The 24,307-nt window shown below is 41.4% G+C and overlaps 4 protein-coding genes across 4 annotated transcripts in view; 2 read left to right on the plus strand and 2 right to left on the minus strand.

Annotated features, from left to right (window-relative positions):
• Positions 1 to 37: 37 nt before the first annotated feature.
• LOC141442497 (uncharacterized) lies at positions 38 to 1,702 on the minus strand. The gene has a single exon (XM_074107515.1). The coding sequence runs from the start codon at positions 1,518 to 1,520 to the stop codon at positions 672 to 674; it is 849 nt and encodes a 282-aa protein (XP_073963616.1). The 5' UTR covers positions 1,521 to 1,702; the 3' UTR covers positions 38 to 671.
• A 388-nt stretch (positions 1,703 to 2,090) lies between these two features.
• LOC141442233 (uncharacterized) lies at positions 2,091 to 3,736 on the plus strand. Its single transcript, XM_074107160.1, has one exon. The coding sequence runs from the start codon at positions 2,189 to 2,191 to the stop codon at positions 3,680 to 3,682; it is 1,494 nt and encodes a 497-aa protein (XP_073963261.1). The 5' UTR covers positions 2,091 to 2,188; the 3' UTR covers positions 3,683 to 3,736.
• A 569-nt stretch (positions 3,737 to 4,305) lies between these two features.
• mRpS18C (mitochondrial ribosomal protein S18C) lies at positions 4,306 to 4,932 on the minus strand. The gene is made up of 2 exons (XM_074107439.1): positions 4,792 to 4,932; positions 4,306 to 4,721 (listed from the first exon to the last, which is right to left on the minus strand). Exons 1-2 carry the CDS (start codon positions 4,826 to 4,828, stop codon positions 4,360 to 4,362), a joined length of 399 nt encoding a protein of 132 aa, XP_073963540.1. The 5' UTR covers positions 4,829 to 4,932; the 3' UTR covers positions 4,306 to 4,359.
• A 5,394-nt stretch (positions 4,933 to 10,326) lies between these two features.
• Positions 10,327 to 24,307, plus strand: part of snu (ABC-type transporter snustorr) — a 111,480-nt gene continuing 97,499 nt past the window's right edge. Inside the window, exon 1 of the mRNA XM_074107440.1 lies at positions 10,327 to 10,552. Coding sequence (XP_073963541.1) covers positions 10,546 to 10,552 — 7 coding nt within the window. The 5' untranslated portion in view covers positions 10,327 to 10,545. The remainder of the gene's footprint in view (positions 10,553 to 24,307) is intronic.

The following is a 24,307-nucleotide window of genomic DNA, read 5'->3' on the forward strand; positions in this document are numbered from 1 at the left end:
GGAATGTGAGATGTTTTATTTCAAAGCAAACCATCAATTACATAAATAGTTATTTATTTAAAACAAAATTACAATGTTGCTTAACATTCGTCTAAGGTTGTCGCGTGGATGAAATAAATTACATCACAATGGCAAAAGGTAATAACTTACATGATCATGATTGTATAACTCAAAACTAACATTAAAAAAAATTTGAAATAATACTTTGAATAATTTCACTAATTCAACATGTCTTTAGAAAATATGGCTCATTATTTGGTAAACAAGGTACACATCATTAACATTAAAAATTAATTAACAGTTTAATGATATTGTAAAGACAGTCAAAAAATCCTAGTATAAATGCCTGATTTTTTCAAGATTCTAGAAGATTCAAAGGATGGCGCATTCTAGAAAACATAATTTTTCGATCTAGAACAAATATAGTTGTGGAAAATACAGCTTGAAAAAGTAAAAATGTTGTTTTTATTGTCTCTGGCTTCAGGAAGCCAAGGAAAAAAAGAACTACAAAAAAAACATTACTATTGACATAGTTACTAACCAGTATTGCACCTAACATTATTTATACAACTTTAGGTTCATCCAGTGAGATTATAACTCTAATCTGACCTAAACCTACATTATGTTTTCTTAAGTACAACCATTTTTCTAAAGACCTTTTATTGCCATGTTCAGTTGTGTGCAGCTGTCTTCTCTAAGCCTGCAGGGTCCATGATCGGTGCTTGTTTCTTGACAATACCAGAGAGTAGGGTTTTGATCTGGGCAATAGCACGGCCAGGGTTGAGGCCTTTCGGGCAGGTTCGTGTGCAGTTCATGATTGTATGGCATCGGTACACAGAATAAGTGTCTTTGAGCTTCGATAGTCGTTTAGTGGTCGCTTCATCTCTGGAGTCGATGATCCAGCGGTAAGCTTGCATGAGTACCGCCGGGCCGAGGTACTTGTCTCCATTCCACCAGTAAGACGGACAGCTAGTTGAACAGCAAGCGCAGAGAACACATTCGTACAGACCATCAAGCTTGGCACGGTCCTCAACATCTTGTAGGAGTTGAGTCTCTTTACCTTTAGCGGCTTCCTTGTCACGCTGCAGCCAAGGCTCGATGGACTGGTACTGGCGATAGAAGTTAGTCAGATCTGGGACGAGGTCCTTGACAACGTACATGTGAGGTAGAGGATAGATCTTCGTAGGTTTGTTAAGGTTCTGATCGATGTGCGCGATACAGGCGAGCGTGTTCACACCGTCGATGTTCATGGCGCAGGAGCCACAGACGCCTTCGCGACAGGACCTACGGAAGGTCAGCGTAGGATCGATTTCATTCTTGATTTTGAGAAGCGCATCCAGCACCATTGGCATGCAGTCATCCAAGTCGACCTGGTAATTTTGGGTGTGCGGCTTCTTCTCGGGCTCATCAGGGTTCCAGCGATACACAGCGAAGGTTTTCACGCGTTTACCGAGAGCTGGTGACGTCGCGAACGTACGCAGCTGCCCAAAAGTCCCCGACGTCAACCTGAGCAGAGGCATTATGTAATGTTTTTATTTATCCCGGGAATAATACTGTTCTTCGTGAAAATAACAGGTGCACAGCGCAAGACGGTGCGCTTTCCAAAAATCGTCGAAGGTCAACCCGCTTCACAATATTAGTTGCACAACATTCGAGCGGCCAGTCGTTTGGGCGAAATTTTGATGTATGAAATGAAAGCTAGTGAAGACTGTGTTTCAAAATCATTATATCGACAATCTTAATTGCCAATTAAATATTTCAGCAACAGAACTAATATAAGCAAAAATATAGGCTTCATGTCGTAAAATAAAAATTCTTCGTCTTATATTTGCAGTAAACATGATAGTTTTCATTAAATAATATAGAAATGAAATTTTCGCAGTTCATTATCTTTCGATGTTATTTTTGGTGAGTTGGTTGGTACGTAATTTGTCGATATTTTAAATTTAGTTTAGGGCATCACTACAAGCTGTTCAAGTCGATTCTTTCACCGTTTTAAACTGATATCTAAAGTTAAGGAGAAACTTTTTACTCTGTGGATTAAAAAAAAAATGTTTGGCGGGAAGAACTGTCAATGCCAAAGAGAAGAGGTTTGCGTCTGAGGTCCGTGTTTATTTACAAAAAATACGGAGAATATCAAAGATTTATTAAAAGGGTTGCTCTTTCTTATACGAATAAAGTTTCAAACATGAAGAATGTTTCATCTTTAAAGAGTAGCGCTAAAAATGAGTCTCCTAAAACCCCAGGCGGGATAAGTAAAGCTTTATTGACTCCTTGTAGGCGGGTCGGTCTTTCGCGTAATTGGAAGAAAAAGGGACCTTCGCCTTTTATATCACCTTTAAGCGCTAATACGCCTACTAGTGTTGAACTAAAAGTAGAGAAAAAAGAAACTAGGAAGAGGAAAAGTATCGTTGAAGAAAAAGCAAATGAGAACGAAGATCCAGAAGACGAAGTTAGCGATGTTCCAACTTCTGGTGCTGATGACATAGTGAAAACACCCGTGAGAAACATCGAATTACCTCGTAAGAAATCTAAGACATTCTTGGCATCACTAAATATTCAAGAAAGTAACAATGAAGTAAAGTCTATCAGTATTGATGATTGCACCGAGAACGTAACACCTGAAGCAGAGATTGAAAATGATATTAGCATAGCAAATTCCAATTCTGAGGAAACAGAAAATTCAAAAGATTTTCCTCCACCTGAATCCAGAAAGGCAACACTGAAAAGCAATAAATTTAGGACACCAGTAAAATCTAAAGATAATACAAATACTACTACTACAGATACTAGTACAACTGACGATAAAATTAAAACAGTAGTAGAAAGTATTAATGAACTTGATAAAGAAGTTGCAAAACCAAAAAAGAAGAAATCTGAATCTAAAACACCTAAAACCAAAAGTCCGAATCAGCTTACCAAAGAATGCATTGTTGTTATACAAAAGAAACTTCTTAAAGTAAAAGAAAAATATAGCAATGATAAAATTAAAGTATCAGATATGGTTAAAGAATCCTCACAACCCCTCTTTGATTCTGATTCAGATGATGTACCACTTAGCACCATAAATAAAAAAGAGAATGCCCCAGTTGAAAAGCCAATAACAATTTCTGATGATGATGAATTTGTTATTACTGAGAGTAAAACTAAAAAGAAAGAAAGCAAAAAGAATGTAAACACAACTGCAAATAGTAAAGCTGTTAAAACTCAAAAACCACCAGAACCTAAGACCACTTTAGAACCAAAACTAGTACCAAGCTCACTTGATGATGACGACGACTTCTTTGACAAGAAAAAGACAATCATAATTCGTAAGACTTATGACAAAGTAGTTAAACCGCAGAAAGCTAAATCCACAGGCTCTATAACTCAGAGAGATATAGACAATCTGAAATCCAGGATTGAAGTTAAGAAGAAGATGCTATTGGCTAAAGCTACAACAGAAGATACTGAAGAACTGAGGGGTTTGATAAAGAGATGGCAGAAAGGATGTCAGGAGGCATTAGTAGAATTAATGGACTTGATGAAAATAAAGTGTCCCGATAAACACAACATGGATTATTCAGAGATATTGCAGATGCTAAAAATACCACCATCGTTGGTTGGATATGATTCTGATCATGATTGCTTTAATACTCCTGATGATTCCAGTGCTGTCTTGTCTAAATTTAATGATTTCTAAGTAAAATGCTGGAGATATGAAGTTTTGCTATATTAATAAATGTTACTGTTTGAATTTCGTGTTTTAATCAGTGATATTGATTCAGTGAGCAGACAAAAAAGATTCTTTTTTAACCAAGCTATTACCCATTCACATGCAAAAATTAAGAAAAAACTGCATTCTCATGTAATTTTTTGTCTTTTGTAATAAAACTATAGTATGGGTGACTTTACCGGTCTGGATAATACCAACCCTGTTTTTCGTGTAACTACACGCCCATAGAAACTGATATGAGCTTCCTTGGGCATGTACACGAAAAACAGGGTAAGTATTATCCAGGCCAGTAAAGAGTGTCACCCAATAGTATCTCTGTACACAGTTCAGTTACTTTGAATCTGATACAGTCAAAACGGCTTATAGCAACACCACTCATAACAATATATGGGATCTAAGAACCATGAAAAAAGTCCCAACACAATTTCATATACCAACACTAGTTATAACAACCAACTGTGTTTCACAATCAAATATTGCTGTCCCTTGCCTGTGTGTTATAAACCATGTTAATAAAATTGTATTCCCATTTGAACGCATCTTAAATTCCTCCCTTCAACAATGTGAAAAACAGAATAGAAAAAAAACAATTGAACTAAAAACACTTTATTAACATATCACTACAAACTAATTATATTACAGAATTAAAACCTATGCGAGCGGATAGGACTCTCCGGATCAAACAACTTAGGGTCCTTTAGGAAAATTTTATCCTTGTAAAAGTATGGCATGTAAGCACAGTTTTGTGCCTTCTTGATTTCTGCTTCAACTAACGCTTGTTTCGTTTTGCATAAGCCTGTTATATGGCGACCGTAGATTTTTCCAGTATACGGGCTCTGGAATTGGGATAGTAAACGTACATTCTTGTAGTTTGGAGTTATATTCAGTTTGCACAAAATACATTGGCGTGTCTCTTTCTTGTAAGGATTTTCGATTTCTACTGGAGCGTCGTCTGTGTTAGAGGCAGTGGAAGAGAATCTTGTGGCTAAAGCTAGTCGCGGACTTACTGAAAAAGAAAAACAAATTAGAATGCTAATAGGTTGACACTTAAGTGTGACCGCACTGTTTGTACTTACAAATTATACGAGTTGCTATTGTTTTTAGCAGTGCCATGTTTGTTTTTATGATTTAATGTTGCAATATTAAGAGTATGGGTGAGTTACTGAGATATGTAAGAAAACATAACCTAAAAATCCGCAAGTTGACGTTCCTGAGTGACGTTCAGTCAGAGCCGTCAGAGAGCGTTTCGATTTTTAAGACAATTTAATTGAATTTGTCAATCCTTTTACAGTAGCATGTATTATTTTAATTATTTACTTAAGACATAAATGGAAAATAAAAATATTTACACTGTGCTATGCTTAGGCAAATAGTACAAAATTAATAATTATAATTAACTAAGCGCATTATGTAACTTTTATCCAACTACCCAACTCATCAACTAGTACCTACTCAACTACTGCAGCAAAAGAGCAATGACAGGGCTGGGTACGGTTTTGCCTTGATGTTTATTTAAATATACGATATGTAACTACGAGTGACCCTTAAAATTTTCAAAACGTGTCGTGGCACTTTGTTTACCTATGGCCTTATGCAAGGTCCGCCCGGATTACTACCTTCATCTTACTCGCTAATTCTGCCGCCAATTACAACGCTATCGCTGCCTTGTTCCGGCTTATACACGCTTAGAGAGCAAGACGAAGTGAAATTAAATGGTAATATTAAATGGTACCCGAGGCACAGAGTACTTTATAATATAGGGGACCCGAGGTATTATAACTATGCTCTCTATGCTAACAACGAATGTGCCATCAGATACTCTAGTGTTCCGGGTACCAATTGGTATTCTGCTTTACGTGTCATGCATACTCGTGTCCTAAAAAACAATTATAGGTTCCTAATCTCCTTTTAGAGCAACATCGCAGAAAAGTTTGAGTAGGCGCTTAGCTTAGTAGTTATTAAATAATTTATTGAATCAGGCGTTACTTTGCGGTGGTCCATATCAATGAACTAAAATAATTTCCTTGCTCACCCGCGACCTTACGATAGCTAAGCTTATGCAAAATATGCGTGTTCATGCAGTTCCTCCACCTCCACATTGTAAGAACACACACAAATCACACAAACCCATCTATCACCACCACCACACTACACTGACGCGTTTCGAACTCAACCAGAGCTCATCTTCAGAGTGACACAACCGTACACCATGCTACCAGTTGTTAGTTGTTGTTGTGTGTTGTGTTGTGGAGTCTAACAACTGGTAGCATGGTGTACGGTTGTGTCACTCTGAAGATGAGCTCTGGTTGAGTTCGAAACGCGTCAGTGTAGTGTGGTGGTGGTGATAGATGGGTTTGTGTGATTTGTGTGTGTTCTTACAGTGTGGAGGTGGAGGAACTGCATGAACACGCATATTTTGCATAAGCTTAGCTATCGTAAGGTCGCGGGTGAGCAAGGAAATTATTTTAGTTCATTAGTAGTTATTGCATAAAAAAACATCTCTCATGTCTGTCTGTCGGTTACTTCGTCACGCTTAAACCACTGTACCGATTTAGAAGATACCTATTTGGTATGGGTTTAGTTCAAGACCTTGGAAAGGTCATGGGGTATTTTTTATCCCGGACAACTGCATAGTTCCTGCGGGATAGCAATTAACGAAATCTTTAGGTACAATTACAGACGGATAATAACTACTAATACGCCCTCACCAAACACCGGCGGCCTTACCCATTGCGAGGCTCCGGGCGGCAGGTCTTTGCAAGGCCCTTTGTCCTTAGGTCCTTAGTAAAAAGTAGTTATGTGATCTGATGCGAAAATATAGTCAAAAAATCTATATTTTTTAAAATTTGCTTGGGTAGTTGCGCGAGGCCCCTGCAAGAGCGAGGCCCCGAGCGATTGCCCTGTTCGCCACCCCCTAAGGCCGCCACTGCCATTTAGTTTTGTATCCTGGGAACGCAGATCTGTTAAGTTCTCTAGCCTAGACAGATAATTGCAAAACAAATTCTGATCATCATGATCATCATCATCATCACCAGCCGGAAGACTTCCTCTGCTAAACAAAGGCCTCCCCCTTAGAAGCTATAATGAATGAGAACTCGCCACTTGCATCCACTGGTTGCCCGCAACTCTCACGATCTCGTTAGTCCACCTAGTAGGCGGCCTGCCAACGCTTTGTCTTCTTACTTAGTATCTGTACATACTCATCTGTTCTTCGAGCTATGTGGCCCGCCTATTGCCACTTCAACTTGCATATTGTTAGACTTGGTTGACTTTAGTTCTTCGTCGAATTTGGGTATACCCGTATTCCACGTAGGAGAACGTTATATTATTATTATAATCAGTGGCGTAGCGTGGGTAGCGTAGCTCCCTTCGGCCGCGTACGTAACCGGAGTTTCGTAACCAGTTGCGGAAGAAAACTTTAACGGTTTTGTTCGAAACCGGTTGCGAACGAAAACTATTTTGTTTTTATGCGAAACCAGTTACCTAAGAACACTTTAGTGAACGAGTATCCTCGCTTTCCATCAGGCGTGATTGTGGCCAAACGCAAGCCGATTCAGTAAAAAACCAGAAGTCGATCACTAATGTTCGTTCACAAAGTGTTCTTTCGTAACTGGTTTCGCATAAAAACAAAATAGTTTTCGTTCGCAACCGGTTTCGAACAAGAGCGTAAAAGTTTTCTTCCGCAACTGGTTACGAAACTCCGGTTACGTACGCGGCTGAAGGGAGCGTAGCTACTCATTCTAATCGGTCCGAATCGTAGTTGCGACATTTTTTTTGTTATGGAATTATCATCATCCCAGCCTATACACGTCCCACTGCTGGGCAGTCCTCCTCTCAGAATGAGAACACTTGGGCCGTAGTTCCCAGGCGGGCCCAGTGCGGATTGGGAACTTCAGACATACCATTAAAATTTTATGGTATTTTGCCGCCCCCTAAGTGTGCCGCCCTGGGCGGACCGCCTCCTCCGCCCAAACTACGCTACGCCACTGTTTATAATACTAATACTTACCTAACTTATCGCGATAGTAGCACAAAGGTTCCAGCCTCGTATAGGATTCAAAATCATTACTAAGAGTTTTTGATTGGTCCCGACTGTTGAACTTTAATTTAGCTACTTAACAGAGTTCTAGACCACTATTATAGGCTTATTTTCTTCCTTTTTTTATACAACCTGTTGGTGGCCGAGTTGTTCCAACTTACTTGAGGCGTCCCTAATTTTATTTAACTTATTATTGTTGTCGTTATTGAATTTATTGCTACTCTTTTATTTTATTTTTAAATCCTCTTGTACAAATTTCCACGCATATATATGTTTATAGGTATTTTATAATTCTTATATTTGTCATGATTTATATATATATATATATAATATAATATATCGTTTTTTTTCTTTTCCCGCAATAATTACGCGTTCGGTTACGTGGGTGCACACTCACCGGGGTTCAGCTGAAAACCAGCGCTGCAGCTCTGGTTACAGGGCTACGGCACATGCTGAGCTGAGTCCTTTTGGCATCACACTACAGCACAATATCTCTTATTTTCCTCTCTTCTCCTATTTATGTTTTTACTGTGTTTTTGTTGTGATGTAGTGTGTTTTTCTTGTCAATAAATGTTGTGAGTTTGAAAACGAGCATACGGGTCACCTGATGTAGTTTTGGCAGTCAGGTTTTTCTATGTCAATAAATGTTGTGAGTTTGAGTTTGAATAAATTAATTCCCTTGCCAAGCAATGCGATGTCACTATACATTTTCTACGAAACGGTTCCACAGTGGGTCACGTCGCGATTCAGTTGGTTTGAGTGTAGGTCCAAGGTAGGTCCTGTCATCTGGTAGATGAGTGATAAACGTTACTTTTATGTATTGTTAAATTCACCACCACCTGCTCAAATCTATTCCTTATTTTATTCTATTCCTTTTTAGACGACCGGATGGCTAAGTGGTTAGAGAACCTGACTACGAAGTTTGAGGTACTGGGTTCGAATCCCGGCCGGGGCAGATATTTGTGTGAATAACACGAATGTTTGTTCTCGGGTCTTGGATGTTTAATATGTATTTAAGAATGTATTAATCTATATAAGTATGCTTATCCGTTGCCTAGTATCCATAGTACAAGCTTTGCTTAGTTTGGGACTAGGTCAATTGGTGTCAAGTGTCCCATGATATTTATATTTATTTATTTATTTCCTTTTGTTGCAAAAGTTAGCCTGGAAGAGATCTCCCTATCAATCAAGATCGACCTATTAGGTACCTACCTACTTACGTTTTAGGTAGTTTTTTTTCTAAATACCTACCTGCTCTTTGTATTTCTTACTATTGGTCACAGTGTTCAATGAAATCATCGTATTGTATTGGCCGGTTGTATTGTATGGTGTTTACAGATGATAAAAATTTGGGGTTAATAGATATATTAATTACAAATGCGACCAGCTAATTATTTTTACCATTAAAAACAATCGTTTCGAACAATTACTAATTGTATAAAACAGTAAACAACAACACGAATGACACTAACACCTAACTGATACCTGTTACTCTCGAAGAAAATTCTGGAATTCAATTAATGGCCGCCGCGTCCGCTCGCTCGCCCGCTTGACAAGAGCTGATTGCCCCGTACCACGAAACTCGGTGCGCGCGGTGACAAACGACGCCCGTCATATAGTTTGCGATAATTAAGCGACAGTTGCTATATTGAGACGTTATCATAATACTTACTTATAAACTTTAACAGAGATTCGTGATTCTACAATCTCGAGGAGAATGAAGAAATTAGTCTATGAGCTCATTCAGACAATCGCGGTCTACTCTACAGTCAAACAAACTGATTTATGTACTACAATGGAACCTTTTAATAATCAATTTCACCATGATTTCCTTCAGAAAAGTATGGGATGTCAACATGAAATTAGTAGCACAAAGGTTCTGGTACATGATTCGGTTTAGTCGACTGTACCTCCATCCCATAGAAAAATTGTTTAACATTATTAACTATGAATCATAAAAACTGAAAAGCGTAGTACCTACTATCCATAAATACCTAAAAGACTTAGGGGCTGTTTCACCATCCATTGATTAGTGTTAACTGGCGGGTAGGTGTGATGCCGTCTCTATTTGTTTTGTTCGAATAGACGGAGACGGCATCACATTTAACCGTCGGTTAACGCTAATCAATGGATGGTGAAACAGCCCCTTAGATGAAAAAAGTTAAGGTTAAGCTAGACAGTTAAACGTGGTTAGACAATAGAGGTAGGTATAAAAATTGCTCTAATGGCTCTCAATATTGTCGAGCTATTTAATGTGTCAGCAATCATCGTCTGTATTAAAATCTAGTAATTATAAGGATTATACATCCGACGGAATAATAGTTGCTTCGAGTACCTCTGCATGAATTACGTTGTGGTTTTCTACATATTATTAGTAGCATTTATGTATTGACGACTACCCGCAATTGCGAAAACTTGCAAAACGGCTAGCTTCGCCGGTTGGCAAATGTTATGCCTCCATTTTGAAACGCACCGACAGAATGCGGAAATGCACTTCGTTTTGCCGCGTTTTCCTATGACCGGGTTGTAGTTTCACGTTTCTTGTGTGTGTAAACAAGAAATCGACTCACAACCGGTGCAGCCACAGACCGTAGCGCGCGTGGCATCCGTGACATTAAAAAAAAACTTCTTACTTTTTAAAACCCTCGTGTCTCGTATTCTGGCGGCAATTTAGCGCGGCAAAAGTGACAGTGACGTATTCCATTTTTTGAAATCTGTTTTTCGAGCTGTGTGTTTCTGGTGTTTTTTTTTTCTGACACAAAGGAGTTTCTCTGGATTCTTAACTACTCTGATGGCTGGTAAGTGAACTTTAAAAAATTATGGAAAATTTATTAGCCGGGTACTTGTGAAATCGATGTCCGTGATAATTAAATATCGCATTAACATGCTGTTATGCAAGTTTCCGTGGTCGTACACTCGTAGCGTTATTTATATAACTGTTATGGCGAACTATGAGCAAAGTTATGATTTTGAAAGTGTAGAAAAGTAAAAGTTTTGATTGTCCGGTGACAAAAATGCCGAGTTACGATGTACGAAGCGTAAGAAATCAAGGTTGTGTAGAGAAAGTGACCCAGCTGTGAATGAGGCGGCGGGGCGCACGTAAAGATGACGCCGGCACGGGTTCTTTACTGTTCTTACTCGGATTCCGGATATTGACGCACCTGTATCCGCCATTATCATACAATGCAATTTAAATAAAGTAATCATCACTAAGTATTCCAGGTTAAGGGATTCGAAGCTGGTGCTACGAACCTGTAGTCACCGTAAACATGTGGGTTATGAAATTAATTTACTTATGTTTTTAGGGTTCCGTACCCAAAGGGTAAAAACGGGAACCTATTACTAAGACTCCGCTGTCTGTCCGTCCGTCCGTCCGTCTGTCTGTCCGTCTGTCACCAGGCTGTACCTATCTCATGAACCATGATAGCTAGACAGTTGAAGTTTTCACAGATATTGTATTTCTGTTGCCGCTATAACACCAAATACAAAAAAAAAATTAAGGGGGCTCCCATACAACAAGCGTGATTTTTTGCCGTTGTTTGCTCGATATTATAATAACGGCAACAGCTTGAAATATTCATAGAATATTTAGTCGTATATTCACTTTAAAATAAAGAATTAAATTAAAATAAAATAAATATTTATAAATATATACTCCCATACAAAAAACGTGTTTTTTTGCTAATGTCTAATGTTGTATAGATAATGGTCGGAGCCCTTCGTGCGCGAGTCCGACTCGCACTTGGCCAGTTTCTTATTTTTTTGTAACCATAGGACATCATTCAGCCAGTTTCAATCTACCTATCTATTCATTTAGTGTTGTTTTATTTGATCGCAGTTAATGTGCCACCTTTGTAATTGTTTTTTAAACCACAGACATAACAAAGTTATAAAATAAGTATGGTCATAGGAATGGTCAAGCGGTTTTAAGTCAAACACGTGGATTTTATGTTAAGAGTTATTTGACCGTTTACGAGTACCATAACCTTTTGCATCACCAAGTACTTAAAGAGAAAATATGTGCTTTATCGTCTGCGAACCCCTTTAAAGGGTAAAGAGGATTTGGGCCTAGTTTCTTATGAGAAGAGGGGCTTTCGAAATTAGAGTGTATTGACTAATAGTGCGTTTTGGGACTAGTGCATTCGCCACCGGAGAGGAAGATAGCATTATTATGTAGTGTAGTGTATAGGTAAAGAACTTAAGATGATGACCTTTTTTATTGTATGTAGTAGTGCACAGAATTGATATGGGTCTAAGTCATTTTTTGAATATGGAACTGCATCTTATCATACGGGCACGTTACTACTACAAACGCACACTTTCTATCTTCTTAGGTTTTTTACCTACAAGACATTTTTTTTTATAATTTTCGTCTTTAACCCTGGTCCCTGGGTACCTTAGGGCAATGGGGTCCAAATTCAATAAACCGACAGTATTACAGTCTATATTTCGAAAATACCTGCCCATATGCCCAATGGGAAAGAGGGGTCTGCGCCTGCCTGCCTCCTGGAGCCAAAACCTGGTATTCTGGTCATCGGGCTAGGGACGTTTCGGTAGGAGGAGGCTTAACGGTTTATGGTACCGATTGGTAGTGATGTAGTTGGGATGGCAATTGCAAGTACAGAGAAGAAGGTTCGTACTAATGGAAAAAAAAAACCTTGTCTATAATCGTGTGTGACGCGTTTTTCTTTTTTCGTGTTGTTTGTTGTTTGCGTCATTTGAAAATATTGTTTAACGTGTCAATATAAAACTTGATTTGTCTTCAAACTAGTTGGAGACGCAGGCTGTTACTGACGCAATATCATCTGTTGAAATTGACAGGTTTAGTTCAAGTTATTCTTAGCTTTAACATTTGCCTCATCTCTAGGTTGAATCAACTTTAAGTTCTTACTAGGTAAAAAAAATATCTATGAATTAGGCGAAGGTCACACTTTGTTTCCATCTTGTTTCTGTCTAGACTCTAGAGCAACCTCTCGCTCTACATGGTGTTAAAAAAATTCTGTAACTACTTTAATTCAACTCAAATCGAGGCTACTGAAGGCCTACTCCGAAACTCGAAACTCGAAGTTCGTATCGTACCGTCCCTCTCGCTCTCATATTCAATAGTATAAGTTTCAGAGGGACCGCACGACACGAACTTCGAGTTTCGGGTTTCGTAGTAGCCCTGCTGATTACAAATACGATACAAGTGGGAAAGTATTTGATTTCGAAAAAAAAAGTTTCCTCTTCTCATGCTCGTCAAGTTCGTGTTTATGCTGGATCTATTCTAGATGACATAAAATGACTTTTTATGCTCTAGTGCATAAAGTAAAGTAAAATCTTCGTCTAAGACCAAGGTAATCAGGTGTCAACAGCCACAAACAAAAAGTTCTACTTACATATTTTTTTTAAGAATTTTTAATTTATATAAAATTAAAAATCAATCGAATCAATCAAAATAAATCAATAAAACTAAAAAAATATAATTATATAATAATGCATGAAAAAATAAAAGGTACATGGGAAGTGAACAATTGTTTCCACTGTTGCTTTTCATCATCATCATCATGTCAGCCGAAAGACGTCCACTGCTGGACATAGGCCTCCCCAAGGCTCTCCACTCAGACCGGTCTTGTGCTTTCCGCATCCACCGCGATCCCGCGATCTTAACCAAGTCGTCGCTCCATCTTGTTGGAGGCCTACCGACAGCTCGTCTCCCGGTCCGCGGACGCCATTCGAGAACCTTCTGGCCCATCGGCCATCCGTCCTGCGAGCAATGTGCCCCGCCCACTGCCACTTTAGTTTCGCAATTCTTCGGGCTATGTCGGTAACCTTAGTTCTACTGCGGATATCATCATTTCTAATTCTATCCCGCAGAGAAACCCCGAGCATAGCCCTCTCCATAGCCCTCTGAGTGACTTTGAGTTTTCTCATGAGGCCCATCGTTAGCGCCCACGTCTCAGATCCGTATGTCATCACTGGCAACACACACTGGTCAAAGACTTTTGACTTCAAACACTGCGGTAATTTGGACGAAAAGACACTACGAAGCTTCCCGAACGCTGCCCAGCCGAGTCGGATTCGACGAGTGATCTCTTTCTCAAAGTTGGACCTACCTAACTGGACCGTTTGTCCCAGGTATACATAGTCGTCAACAACTTCGAGCGCAGAGTCTCCGACTATTACGGGAGTTGGTACAACATGGACATTAGACATGACTTTCGTCTTGTCCATGTTCATTTTCAGGCCAACTCGGTCGGAAACTCTACTGAGGTCAGCGAGCATAGCACCGAGGTCCTCCATGGTCTCAGCCATGACTACAATGTCGTCGGCGAATCGAAGATGAGTGAAGTACTCGCCATTAATGTTGATGCCTCGTCCTTTCCAGTCCAAAACCTTAAAGCATCCTCCAATGCAGCGGTGAACAGTTTCGGAGAGATCACATCTCCTTGTCTGACTCCCCGCTGCAGAGGAATAGGCTTCGTGCTCTGATCCTGTAATCGGACGGACATAGTGGCGTTTTCGTACAGACACTTCAACACTTCGATATACCGATAGTCAACTTGGCACCGCTGGAGAGCCTGCAGCACAGCCCAAGTCTCGATCGAATCGAAGGCTTTCTCGTAGTCCACAAATGCTAGGCAAAGGGGGAGGTTATACTCTTCAGTCTTCTGTATAACCTGCCGCAGCGCATGTATGTGGTCTACGGTACTATAGCCTTTTCGGAAGCCGGCTTGTTCGGGAGGCTGGAAGTCGTCAAGCCTGCGTGTGAGACGGTTTGTGATGACCCTGGAAAATAGCTTGTAAACATGGCTCAGAAGTGAGATGGGTCTATAGTTCTTCAGCAAGGTGTTATCACTTTTTTGAAGAAGAGCACCACCACACTTCTGTTCCATGCTTTCGGCGTTCTCCTTGGTGAAGGACGGAACTAAACAGCGTCTGAAGGCCCTTAAGGACTGGTCTACCACCCGCCTTCAGGAGTTCGGCTGTAATTCCGTCGTCACCCGGGGCTTTGCCATTCTTAAGCTGCTTGAGGGCCATACTAATCTCGTACAGGCTGACGTCCGGGATGTCTTCGGTATAGTGTCGGGTTAATCTAGCCCTCGGGTCTTTAGGTGTTCGGGTTGTCGTGTATAGCTGTCCATAAAACCTCTCAACTTCCTCCAACAGCTCAGGTTTGGATGAAACGATTCTGCCGTCGTCGGTCTTGAGCTTCATCAACTGGCTTGACCAACAGACAGATCCCTGGTAAACACCTTAGAGCCCCTGTTACGCTCAATAGCCTCTTCAATACTGGTAGTATTAAATCGGCGTACATCGCGCTTCAGAGACTTTGAGATCTGTCTGTTGAGCTGCCGATAACGAGAAGCGTCACCAGAAGACTGCAAAATCATCTCACGCCTCACCTCCATGAGCCTAAGGGTGGAATCCGAAAGCCTTTTGGTTCTAGTACGCGGGTCTTGAAGAACTTAGACCCGACCATATGGACAGCTTCCACAAACCCGTCGTTGTAATCGTCCACCTCGCTACCTAGGCATTCGAAACGATTTTGAAGTTCGAGCTGAAAGCTCTCGGGTTTTGGAGCTGAGCAGGTTCTGGGCGGAGCGTAGATTTCATCAGTCGAGACCTTTCAAGCTTGAACTGGATATTCAATGAGCCTCGTACCATACGGTGATCACTCCCGGTTTTAAACGCACTGATCACGGAGACATCATTGAATATGTGCTTTTTCGTCGACATGATAAAATCTATCTCATTCCTCGTAACACCATCAGGGCTCATCCAGGTCCACTTCCTATGCTCACGTTTCCTGAAGAAGGAGTTCATCATATAGAGTCCCTCCTTCTCCATAAAACCGGCCAGTAGGTGGCCCCGGTGATTCCTACGCCCCACTCCAAATTTCCCCACTCTCAGTTCTTCACCGTCTCGTTTGCCCAGCTTTGCGTTAAAGTCCCCCATAACAACCGTAAAGTGAGTTTTGGAGCTATGCATGGCTCTGGAAATATCCTCATACATAGCCTCCACCTCATCGTCGGAGTGCGTCGAGGTCGGAGCGTATACCTGTATGACCTTCAACGAATATCGTTGGGTCATTCTGAGTACAAGGCATGCTACCCGGTTCGACACACTATCGATCTTCACCACGTTGTTCACGAGGGACCTGTGGACGATAAACCCGACACCTCCCTGGACTGGTGTTCGCCCTCCCGGAAATAGAGCAAGTTACCGGACTTAAGAGTTATCGTGTCCTCCCCCTCTCTACGGACTTCTGATAACCCTATGATTCCCCATCGTAACCTGCTCAATTCTTCCTCCAGTTCCAGTATCCTTTCATCGGTCCGCAGCGTTCGCAGTTATATGTTGCCAGGGCCAAAGGTTGTCGTTTTTGGTAGCCGGGCCTCTGCCGGTGATTAGCTATAGCACCCTGCCCCGCCGTTACCATGGCCGCTACCGGAGCCAGGAATAGCAGGGCCGCCGGGGACTAGGGGTCTGGGCTGATTGTGTGGATTCATTAGTTTTATATCTTGTACCTTGGGGGAAAATGCCTTAGTCGCCACGCTTGGCAGGCGGGTTGGCGACCGCAGTTATATCCGATAGTTCGCGGAGGACGCTGCTGCCCATCCTCCGGTTTATCCCTTAGTCGCCTCTTACGACACCACGGGAAGAGAGGGGTGGTGCAATTCTTGACCGACACCACACGGTATACTGCTTGCTTGTTGCTTTTCATTTCCTCGTAATTTAAGTGAAAAGCAGAGTGTAAAACTTGAGCATTAAACTTATTTTCCCCTCGACGTACCGGCTTGGGTGGCTATATAAACGTCTGGGGTAAAATGGCTCGTTTTAGCTCTTATTGTACAATTTACTATTTGTTTGGAAGTTAAGTCACAAGAAGACTTTACCTCCGCAGAAAACAATTTATTTTATTTTACTTTCAAATAAGTATAAACTAAATTGAAAATACAAACTGAAATATAGATGCACAGAAAAACAGAAAAATAAGACCATCACTGGGAATCGAACCCAGGTCCTCGGTAATCCGTACCGCGTGCTATACCGCTACACCACTGATGGTCAACGGTACCGACACGAATTTCCCTATGCACCTCATATCTCAGCTTGTGTTTCTTACTTAGTCACTTAAGCAGCGACGCTAGCGTCGACCTGGGTTCGATTCCCAGTGATGGTCTTATTTTTCTGTTTTTTCTGTGCATCTATATTTCAGTTTGTATTTTCAATTTCGGTTTTACGGATGACCGTAAAAGTAAAATTTGGAATTGAAATAAAAAATACAAAAAGATTTCAAAAAAAACAATCTTAAGTATAAACGATTTCAAAATTTTGCATCGATGATTAATAATTCGCATTGGCGATTTCTGGCTTCAAACAGCGTATATGTATATCTGTAGTAAAAAAAATGTGTTGAATAATAATACTTAGTATACATGAATGACTAGATCTGTTTTGGAAAAATATACCTTGTTGAGTTTCTTGCCGAATTTTTCTCAACAGCAGTTTTTCGTGGCGGTGGCAGATTTTTTGACATTCTTAAGTGCTGTAGCATAAATTGAATTACGATATGTCGCTGATTCCGTGGAGTATGGGACGTGTGCTAGTGTGGGATGCAACAGGTGTTGACACACTGGCCCCGTCTCATCTCCACCGAACATCAATAAGGGCAGCAGCAGCAGCAGAAATGGCAGAAACTGCCAAAGCAGGAAAATACAGTGGTCTCGGTGCCGAATATGATTTTGTACCTTTCGGTGTCGAGACCCTTGGTCCGAGGGTTCCTGGCGCTCTGAGTCTCATCAAAGATCTATCAAAGAGACTCAGAGATACCACAGGAGACCGAAGAGCTGGCAGTTTCCTCGCTCAACGCATCAGTCTTGCGATCCAGCGGGGAAATGCTGCCAGCATCTTTGGTACCATGCCGCAGGGTCCATTTTTAGATTTATTATAGTTTTAGTTTATTTAATTTTATTGTACCTAATATACCTTTTTTATAGATGGACCTGTATTGTTCTGGAAATAAAGTCATTACGATATTGTGACTTCGACTTTGTAAATGTATATTTTGTACACTTTGTAAGTGGCGTAGTGAAGAGGCCTCTATTCATTACCACATCACGTTTAAACTGCTGAGCCGATTTAGAAGATCCAATGAAATAAAAAAAAGTCCCAAAGTAAGACGTGCGATTTGGAATCTATAAAAGATAAAAGTAAAAATAGTACTAAGCTTTTAGATAGGTAAAGGTAGGGTCAAGAGATTACAAAGATGATTACAAATACGTCTTAGTTTGGGACTTTTTTTTATTTGATTGGATGGCAAACGAGTAAGTGGGTCTCCTGATGGTAAGAGATCACCACCGCCCATAGACAACACCAGAGATATTGCAGATGCGTTGCCAACCAAGAGGCTTAAGATGAGATACCTCAAGTGCCATGCAGTAATTTCACCGGCTGTCTTACCCTCCACGCCGAAACACAAAGCACTGCTGCTTCACGGCAGGATTAGCGAGCAAGATGGTGGTAGCAAGCCGGGCGGACCTTGCACAAGGTTCTACCACCTGCCAGACTATAAGGTCAATTGGTGTAAATTTTCCTGTGATATTTATTTATAGATGTGTCCGTTTTGTGTGTGGATGTGAATGTTTCTTAATATTTTTCGTAACAAAATGGACACATCTATACAATATTTTGGGGACACATATGCAGACCCTGTTTTCCCAGCTCGGAATCACGGACTGAGTCTACCTACCAAATTTCTATTAGAAATGCCCAAAACAGTAAATAACAATTAGGTAAATAACATCTATGAATTTTGAACATGAAACTACCGTGAGACTCACTCATATTAAATGATATTGTAACGAACATGTCGATCTAAACTCGGTTTAAGACGTGAGTTATCCGTTACAACATCATTTAATATCTATGAATTTACATAAAACTATCTCAAACTTAATATATCCGGATAACTGACGTCTATATTATGTACTCTGTGCTGACGTCTTAAATCGAGTTTAGCTCGACATGTCTCGGGCTAATTCGTTGCTCTTTGAAACTCGAGCGGGAGCATGGACATCTCTAGATGGGCTCCCTGTAACCGGGCCTTTACTGCCTCGCGGACGTGCTCTAACACCTTCTCCGGCGTTCTTGTCCAAACGAGATAGGTAGATGTCCACCACGTTTATGTATCAGATAGGAGATTTTCAACGTTTCCAATTCTCGACGCCTGGCTCAAGGCACTTGCTGACAAGAGACAGAAACGACACCAAGGCGGTTCTGCACCAGCATCCGCAGACTTCTCTTGTCTGGCCTGTGGGCGAACATGTCGCTCTCGCATCGGTCTGGTCAGTCACCAAAGACGTTGTGCACAGGCGCCACGCCAAAATCCGTCTGGAACAGACGCGTAGGCCTGATGATGAATTCTCGACGTAAACATGGCCGCTTGAATCGAATCAAACTCATTGGACCGCGTCTCTGTCTGCGGCACCATTCCGCGGCTTATGTAACCGTTGTACCAAACAGGTTCGTCGACTTATTTCCTAATTACCGCACGTGAGCGGAGTCACGTGTGGCCACTAGTGTCCGAACTAATGCGTATATGCCAGCGGCTTTCCACTTTGGCTGTCATCATCATATCAGCCTTTATATCCATTGTTGGAGTGCCTCCCCCATAGAGCTCCAGTTGCTTCGGTTGGAAGCAGCCCGCGTGTATCGCGAACCCGCCGTTTTAACCAGTACCACTACCATGAGTTTACAGTGACCGTACTCGATAGCGACGGCGTAAATTATTTGTAGAGGCGCTGTACAATTCTCCATACAAATAATTTACGTCGTCGCTATCGAGTACGGTCACTGTAAACTCATGGTAGTGGTACTGGCCTCGACTATAAAGAAAGAAAATCAGGACCAAAATACAAAGGACTAATCACGCTAACAAACGAGTAATAATTAACTTGACCACATTACCAGCAGTGGCCGTGGTGATGAGTAGGCCACTCACTGCAACAGGGGTCGAGACGAGAACTCGTAATGTCTGTCTGTCTGTCTGTGACAGCGTAGCTCACGGATGAACCAATTTCGATGCTTTTTTTAAGCAGAAACTAGCTTTGCTTCCGTGCGGTGGTTCTTAGCTGTTTTATTAGAATTTTAAAATATTTAAATGAACTCCGTAATGACAAAGTCGGAAGTTTTAAGCTTTTCTAACTTGATAAGGTTTGTTTATAATTCTTTCTGTTCATTGCGTATACTGCAATGCTTGTGCGAGCGTCTCGGCCGCGCACTAGCGAACACGCTCGTCGCTCCGCTTTCAGCCCCGCTGCCCGCTTCCGTCCAGTCCACGCCCTTAGCAGACGGGAATGATGGCGCCTTTAGTAGTTTTGGTACGTGGCTTGATGAGTGAGTCTCAAGGTAGTTTCATGTTCAGGCTTCGATTGCATGATAGCTGGTAGTCCTCAATGCATCGAAGCGGACTATAAGCATAAATATTCTTTGTTCTACTAACACATTGGCCCAATAATGATTAAAACTGTAATTGCTAGTTAATAGCTTGTTCTGTAATTAATAATGTTAATTGAGGGACGTTAAGTGAATCTGGGACACTTAGCAGGTAAAACTACGAAATATTTAATTAGAACTTATTATTAAATTACCATAATGTCCTTGATATATACAAAGACATCTTTAACCCAGTTAACATCATCATCATCATCCCAGCCTATATACGTCCCACTGCTGGGCACAGGCCTCCTCTCAGAACAAGAGGGCTTGGGCCATAGTTCCCACGCGGCCAGTGCGGATTTGGGAACTTCGCACGCACCATTGAATCGCTTCGCGGTTGTATACAGGTTCCTCACGATGTTTTCCTTCACCGCAAAGCTCGTGGTAAATTTCAAATGTTCCGCACATGAATTTCGAAAACTCAGAGTGCAAACCGGGGTTCGAACCCACGACCCTCTGCTGAGAGGCGATAGGTCAAACCACTAGGCCACCACGGCTTACCACGGCACCCAGTTGACGCCCGTGTGCAATCTTTACTTTAGTGCCCTCTAGTAAGCGCGCGGTCAAAATGGAATACATAATTTTTAGGTGCATGCATACGTAGATGCGTATAATGTACAAAGTGCCGCGGCAGTAGTTGTAATTCTTTGGCAGCCACAAACATATGGCAGCTGTTATTCTTCTCAATGTAGGGATGTATCCACACACTTCTTCGTTTACGCCACCTTTGTCGAAGGTTTATGCAGGGTTGATAACGCGCGAGGATACTTCGGGTGTTGCAAGCGTTCCTAGGCGGCGGTAATTGCTTAACATCAGGCGGGCCGCATGCTTGTTTTCCACCGACGTGGTATAAAAAAAAGATACAAATACAGAACCACAACTTTTTCATCACTTGAACTAGACATTTTGTAGACGTCTGTTCTCAAAACAGAAATGATTGTGAATCATTTTTTCACATTGTGGTTGCGGCGTGTGTGGAAAACGATTGAAACTTGTTTCAAACCAATAATTTGGAGAGGGTTTCGTTGCAGCAGGGCTACTATAAAACTCGAAACTCGAAGTTCGTGTCGTGTCGTGCGAACCCTCTCGCTCTTGTATTAAATAGTATAAGGTATAAGTGTCAGAGGGGCCGCACGACACGAACTTCTAGTTTCGGGTTTCGTAGTAGCCCTGCAGTTGCGTTTCACCGTGTGTGCTGGGCCTAACAGTGCATGCGCCCGAGTGCAACGCACACCCTGTACTATAGGTAAAGCAGCCTCTGTATGTAATTGTTAAATATTTATTTCAGGTGTTTTTTAGGGTTCCGGAGCCAAATTGGCAAAAACGGAACCCTTAGTTTCGCCATGTCTGTCTGTCTGTCTGTCCGGTCCGTCCGTCCGCGGCTTTGCTCAGGGACTATCAATGCTAGAAAGCTGTAATTTTGCACGTATATGTATGTAAACCTTGCCGACAAAATAGTACAATAAAAAATTCAAAAATATTTTTTTAGTGTACCTCCCATGGACGTAAAGTGGGGGTGATTTTTTTTTTCTCATCTTCGTTTCAGTGATTCGTTTGCGAAATATTCAACTTTAAAGTGCATCTAAACTGGTGGGTGGAAAATTTGAAAAAATTCAGAATGATACATAGTAAGTTTTATCAAACTTTCAAGAAAACTATAACGGCTAAGTTGCTTGAGAATTATTAGTAGTTTAAGAGTTAATAGCAGCCTAAGGTATAAAAATATACCTAAACTTGGAAGATTCCGTATAAAATACGAAATTCTTAGAAAAATATTACTTATTTTTTCGTAATGGCTACGGAACGCTATTTTGGGCGTGTCCGACACGCTCTTGGCCAGTTTTTTAATTGAAAGACGCGTCAAGATCGCTTACCTTCTTTCGAGTGCTAAAATAAACGAAGTGAAGTTGGGGCAACATAAATAAATATAGACAGTGGGGTGGGGTTTGGAGGACGAGAACTGACTAAACTCGAACGAGCGAGAAAAAAAATCCTAAAATATTCTTGCAAGCGCATTGTTGCTGACCCAAATCCTGTACCACTACCATGAGTTTACAGTGACCTTATAGGGACGGCGTAAGTAATTTTTTTGTAGAGGCGCTGTACAATTCTCCATACAAATATTATTTACGCCGTCGCTATCGAGTACGGTCACTGTAAACTCAAGGTAGTGGTACTGAACCTTTTATATGATTGGTTTTTTTGGAATCTTTTGTATTTTTTATTTCAATTCCAAATTTTTTGTTATTTTTACGGTCATCCCGTAAAACCTATATCGAAAATACAAACTGAAATATAGATGCACAGAAAAACCAGAAAAATAAGACCAGCGCTGGGAAACGAACCCAGGTCCTCGGCTTTCCGTGCCGTGTGCTATTGCTATACCGCTACACAACGCACCGCTGGACAACGATACAGACACGAATTTCTCCTATGCACCTCATATCTTATTTAGCCACTTAAGCAGCTACACTAGCGACATCTATGCCGTAGCCCTCATCGAGAAACTTTTCGGCACTCCATCGGAACTCACCGCTCACCCGGACAAGAGATATCGTTATTAAGCAATCAAATTAAGATTGTTTTTTTTTTAATCTTTGTATTTTTTATTTAAATTCCAAATTTTTTGTTACTTTTACATGATGTTATTTTATATGAGTTACTTTGAAGCCTGTACACTGATTTTTAGTTTCGAAATTTCATGCACGAACGGCTGAAATCGTTTCCGATAACGCAACAGAAGAAATTTATTGCATAAATTATTTTATGTGTGTAGCTGTATAGGCGGGTTTGGTATGAGCTGTATGAGCATGAAGGCTCATTTTCATTGGTCAATAAGTCGGTTGGCTCAAAACTATATTCCAAGAGCCTGTCCAGACGAGGCGTTCTGCGTGCGAGTGCGTTGCCATATGAAAAATTGAAAAGTCCTGGCAAAAATCCTGACATCACCCTAAAAGTCCTTACATTTCTTCTCAGACATTTAGGGGGCAGGCTGGGAGTAACACAAGAACAAAATAATAGCCATCTTGATAGCAATAGATGTGACAAGGGGCCGGGGGGCTAAAATTGGTCAAAATTGGTGAGACGTTTTTTATGGATGGCCCTTTGACGTAGGTTGAAGAACGAGCCGGCGCGGCACTGCGGTCCGCGGTGTACTGTATATTGGATCTACGCTTCTCTGTCCATTCGCCCGACTCCGTAGCCCCCTCCCCGACACCATTTTTTCTCTGAGGTCATTTCTAAAAATCGGGACACTTGGCATGTCCGGACATATCCTGACGTTTGACGGCCCTACTCTCTTCCCGACATACTGGCCCTATACTACGAACTGTAAAATTCGAAATTCGTATCTTGCCGTTCCTCTGACAATATTAATTGAAGCGCGTGAGTGGACTCGCGCGCAGAACGCCTCATCTGGACAGGTTCTAAGAGTACTTTCATCGGCGCCCTGATATGCTCGCAATTCAGAAATCTTGAAAATCCCAAGCATCTCGGACGAAGGTGGTAGGACCTTGTGCAAGGTCCGCCCGGATTGCTACCACCATCTTGTTTGCTAATCCTGCCGTGAAGCAGCAGTGCTTGCACTGTTGTGTTTCGGCGTGGAGAGTAAGACAGTCGGTGAAATTACTGGCACTAGTATAGTATAGACATGGTTTGAAACCTCGATAAGGACGCAATAATTATACCTAACTATTAGGGGATCAGGGTAGTAGAAAAAGGTGGAAGAAAATTTCATCTATCTCTCCTACCACTGGGGGCCGGAGGGGTAAGTGGACTATACTTCCAATATTACTGGCACTTGAGGTATCCCATCTTAGGGCTCTAGGTTGGCAACGCATCTTCAATACCCCTGGTGTTGCAGATGTTTATGGCGGTGGTGATCTCTTACCATCAGGAGACCCACTTTGCTCGTTTGGCATCCAGTCGAATAAAAAAAAAACTTCCATATCCTGCGGTCGGGAAGAAGGGAATTACTGAGAAATAAAAAAAAAACTCAGGAAAATTACACCAATTGATCTAGTCTGCAGGTGGTAGGCCCTTGTGCAAAGTCCGTCAAGATTGCTACCACC

This window comes from Choristoneura fumiferana, chromosome 25 (genome assembly GCF_025370935.1).
Source record: "Choristoneura fumiferana chromosome 25, NRCan_CFum_1, whole genome shotgun sequence".
Taxonomy (NCBI): domain Eukaryota; kingdom Metazoa; phylum Arthropoda; class Insecta; order Lepidoptera; family Tortricidae; genus Choristoneura; species Choristoneura fumiferana.

Bases quoted from the DNA above. Each gene is read 5' to 3' on its own strand.
- LOC141442233 (XM_074107160.1), top strand. From the start codon at position 2,189: ATGAAGAATGTTTCATCTTTAAAGAGTAGCGCTAAAAATGAGTCTCCT.
- mRpS18C (XM_074107439.1), bottom strand. From the start codon at position 4,828: ATGGCACTGCTAAAAACAATAGCAACTCGTATAATTT. The intron at 4,722-4,791 runs GTAAGTACAAAC...TTTCTTTTTCAG, and splicing joins AATAGCAACTCGTATAATTT to TAAGTCCGCGACTAGCTTTA.
- LOC141442497 (XM_074107515.1), bottom strand. From the start codon at position 1,520: ATGCCTCTGCTCAGGTTGACGTCGGGGACTTTTGGGCAGCTGCGTACG.